Consider the following 3922-nt stretch of genomic DNA (forward strand, 5'->3'; position numbering starts at 1 on the left):
GTGCTGCTGAGGCACGGCGGGTCTGGGGAAGCAAGCTGGCTGCTCACTCTGGCCCTGGGAAGCAACGCTTGGATGTTAGCCTGTGGGGAGTCCATGGGCAAGAAGCCCATTGATTTGAAGATCACCACTCACATGAAAGCATCTATATCACCAGCACCGTGTCCCGGGGAGGGTGGGATGCTGTTGGGCAAGACCAGCCAGGACTCCTGCCCAGGGGCAACTATCACCTGAGCTGGAGCAAGAAGAGCTGCAGGAGCACAGTCTGAACAAACAGACAGCAGTGCAGAGCCACCTGGGAGCCACGCCGGTTTATCATCCCCTCCTGCCACTTGCCCATGGCTTCTACAAGCACTCCTTTCTCCAGACAGCACTGAGCCAGTCAGGAAAGTACAGATTTCAAAGCAAACAAATGAAAACCTAAAACACAAAGAAACCCACCAACAAACAAAAATACAATTTTACCTAGAAAGTGACCTTGGGGATGAGGGGAAAGGTTTTTGCAGCCTGCCAAACCCGTGAACTGCTGCTGTGGCTACAAGGCCCCAAAAGCAGCAGAGCTGGGAGGCACCTGCCCTCCTGGATGGGTACCAGGAGGCAGCACTGGTTCTGCTGCCCAAATGCAGCCACCAAGGTGGTACGAGGGTGGCAGGAGACCAGGCAAGAGGTTGGGACTTGCAAGTGTCCATGAAAAATGCCCAGGAGCAAAGGGGTACCACATCTTATACTCTGAGCATGCAGCACAGAGCCCTTTTGGTTTGCCTGCAGGCTCCCAGCCAGGTGTGACACCCCACCCCTCTGCTGTGGGAGCCCACAGTCACCTCCTCCTCCTGCCAGCGGTGGGACGGTGGGGCACAGTGGCATGGTTGGACGGGGACCCTCTGCCGAATGCTGGTGGATAAAGCAGAGACTCTAGGCCGAGGTGGCAGAAGCAGAATCACGCTGGAATGCTAAGTGGGCGGCAAGCTCAGTGCTGGCAGCTGGAAAAGTCATCCCTCCTCACAGCCAGCAGCTGTCTCCATCACAGGTGCCTGAAGCAAGGCCCAGGTGATGCCAGGAGATTTGAGCAAAGCCCAAACATTGTGTCTTGCAGAGGGGCAGTGGACATGCCACCAGCCCCCCAGGGGCAAGACCCAGGAAGGACTCCTGGCCTTAATTCAAGAGAAGGAACTTCCACAGGTATCTGGAAACACCTTGCAAAAGCAAGTCTCTGGTCAACGAAGGAACTAAACGGCATTTCATCCTCAGCCAAGTAATTGGAGGCCAAGATAATTACAGAATGGTCCCTGTAGCCATAGACCAAGCACAGATCCTGGTCAACACAGTGAATCTCCCGGCTTTGTCAGTAAAGAACTGAGCCTGTGCCCATCACTATGTGCTCAGAAACAAACTGACTCGGTACTTTCTGAGAGAAGATAAAAAGTGCCATTGGCAGAGGTGTTGGTGTAATGCATGCAGTCATCTGAAAGGCATTTGACATGACAGGGCCCAACGTTTTCTTTAATAAATTACAATGAACAAAATCACCACGGCGCACGCTGAAGTGATTAGAGAGAAGCCAAGTTCCCGGGACAAGAACCACCCCGGGGTGGGCAGAGGTCCAGAGCAGGGCATCAGCCCTTGCAGAGAGCAGGATAAGACTACTGGCTGCCATCCCAGAAGCCAGACAAGAAAAGGCCTTATACTATTTCAGATTTTTTTTTTCAGTCTGGAAATAGGAAGAAGAAGAAATTGTCACTGCAAGGCTCTCCAGGTACACAATGACCGGGAACCACCGAAGGGAAGCAGTCCCTAGCACAGACAGATCCAGCTTTGCCTGGAGCAACACTGTACTTTGGGAGACATAAAGGATCCCCTGAGGATGCAGGTCCCTCTTCCAGAGGGAAAAGCAGCTTTCTGAGCCTGTGACCCTAGAAAATACGTGAGCTCTTGGAAAAGCAGCTTGGCCGGAAGGACCAATAACGATTTTCTGATGTGAGAAGAGGAAAGCTGCAGGAAATCACAGAAAGGCTTCTGGAGCTGATTGCTCAGGCCAGGAAGAAAGTTGAGCAATTGCAGAGAGCTCTGTGAGGGGTCAGAGAACAAGTAAAGCTAAGGTAATGAGTTGGACAAGGAGCCAGAGCTGCTTAAATGAAGAACACTTGCACAGAAGACAAGCTGCCAGCTGCACAGCCCAGGCAGCAGTTGGAGGGGCTAATGCTAAGGCCAGACACTGGCAAGCAGGCAGGGGCCAAAGGACCAAGAAACCTGGTGGCACGCAGACCTAAGCACCTCATCTTCTGTGGCAGGGCCAGGACAAATGGTCCTTCCTCTCCCCTTGCAGCACAGCCCAGGAGATGGCCCCTCCCCATCCCCTGTGCCCCAGCTTATCCCACAACCACCGCCCGACCATCTCTGCCTGAAGAACGCTTGTCCTCCCCATGGAGCTGCCTGCCTTCCCGGCAGGGGGTACTCTGGTGGCACCAAGGGGCTTGGCAGCGCACCCCAGCCCTGCTGCTGTCCCCAGGAGAGAGCGGAGGGGAGAACCTGTGCCACAGCCACTTGCGTCTGCTGCTGCTGCTGCTGCAGGAGCTGCTGGAGAAGCTGCATTTGGTGGTGGGCAGAGAGCGGTGTTCCCAGGTCAGGCAGCTGGGCTGAGGAGGGCAGCAGCATCTTGGGCGATGCTGTCAGGATATCTTCAGGGTGGAGGCAGCCCTGCAAAACACCGACATTGAAAGTGTGATCCCGTGCCCCTTGCCACCGAGATTCGCCAGGTGTCCATGGGTTGCAGCACAGAGCAGCTCCCCCAGACACCCAGGGAAGAGGCTGCTGCATTCAAAGCAAATGCACGCTTTGCTGGAGATGCTGAAAAAACTTCGAAGGCAGTATTTTTTCAGTTTTGACAGCAGCCCAAATACTTTTGTAGAAAATTCCTCAAAAAGGCTGATGCTTCCCATGGGAATTTCCACTGTATCAAAACTCTTTTTTTTTTTTTGTGTCTTTTTTCCTTCTCTTTGGTGGAAAAAAAAATCCCTATCAGCTCTGTCCCAGATACTTTCCATGTGGCTGCACATAGCTGAGCCTCAGCAGAGTGCCCTGGGCCCCAAGCCAAAGGGCAGCCCTGCGGCGGCAGATGGCTTTGATCCAGAAGCCGGGGAATGCTGCACAATCCCTCCTGATCCCAGGGCCCCTGGGACGCACATCACAGCCGTGGGGACGTGGCCGCCTCGTGCCTCGAGAGCACAGGGCAGGGACCCACGCACCTTGGCATCGGTGTAGGCGCTCGCCTCCTTGCCCACGGCGTCGAGGTCGGTCACGCCACGGCTGAAGTCGAGGATGTCGGCTCCGGGAGGCGGCAGCTCCCCAGCGTCGATGTCCGTCTCCTCGGCCGAGGCGGCCGCCCTCTCCGCACCGGTGAGGCGGCAGGCTGCGGGAACGGCGTTAGGGCAGAGCACGGACAGCTCGGAGGTGCACCCACAGGGTGGTAAGCGATGCCCACCCATCAGTTCCCACTGTCCCCGTGTCACACACCCTCTAGCTCAGGGGGGAAAAGCAAGCACCGAGTGACACAGCCCTTCCTGCTGCCACCCGGGACAGGCTTGTGGCTGAAAACACACCCAGGCCCAGCATGCTAAATCTGGGGAGTAGTGGTCAAAACCCCTGATGTGAGAGAAATAGGCCACCGAGAGCAGAAGAGAAAGCTAAAGAAAGGTAAACAAGAGATCAAGGCCGGGGGGGAAAAACACCCGGATGCTCAGAAATCCCCAGGGAACTGCCTATCATGGCAGGGACATTGTGCAGAGGAAAAACAAACAATGACCAGTTCGGGACGGTCACCACGACAGCGCTGGCTGCAAAGGCAGTCAGGAAACGGGCACGGCCCAGGCTGCTCCCGACGGGATGGAGGGGACCCAGCACCCGGCACGGGGCTGCAGCACAGGCAGGA

General features: G+C 55.8%; 1 protein-coding gene across 1 annotated transcript in view; it reads right to left on the reverse strand.

Annotated features, from left to right (window-relative positions):
• NOS1AP (nitric oxide synthase 1 (neuronal) adaptor protein) overlaps nt 1-3922 on the reverse strand; it is a gene marked incomplete at its 5' end in the record, with an annotated part of 26262 nt that overhangs the window by 714 nt on the left and 21626 nt on the right. Inside the window, 2 exons of the mRNA XM_009877318.1 lie at nt 2524-2691; nt 3240-3403. Coding sequence (XP_009875620.1) covers nt 2524-2691; nt 3240-3403 — 332 coding nt within the window. The remainder of the gene's footprint in view (nt 1-2523; nt 2692-3239; nt 3404-3922) is intronic.

This window comes from Apaloderma vittatum, unplaced genomic scaffold, assembly GCF_000703405.1.
Source record: "Apaloderma vittatum isolate BGI_N311 unplaced genomic scaffold, ASM70340v1 scaffold25139, whole genome shotgun sequence".
Taxonomy (NCBI): Eukaryota; Metazoa; Chordata; class Aves; order Trogoniformes; family Trogonidae; genus Apaloderma; species Apaloderma vittatum.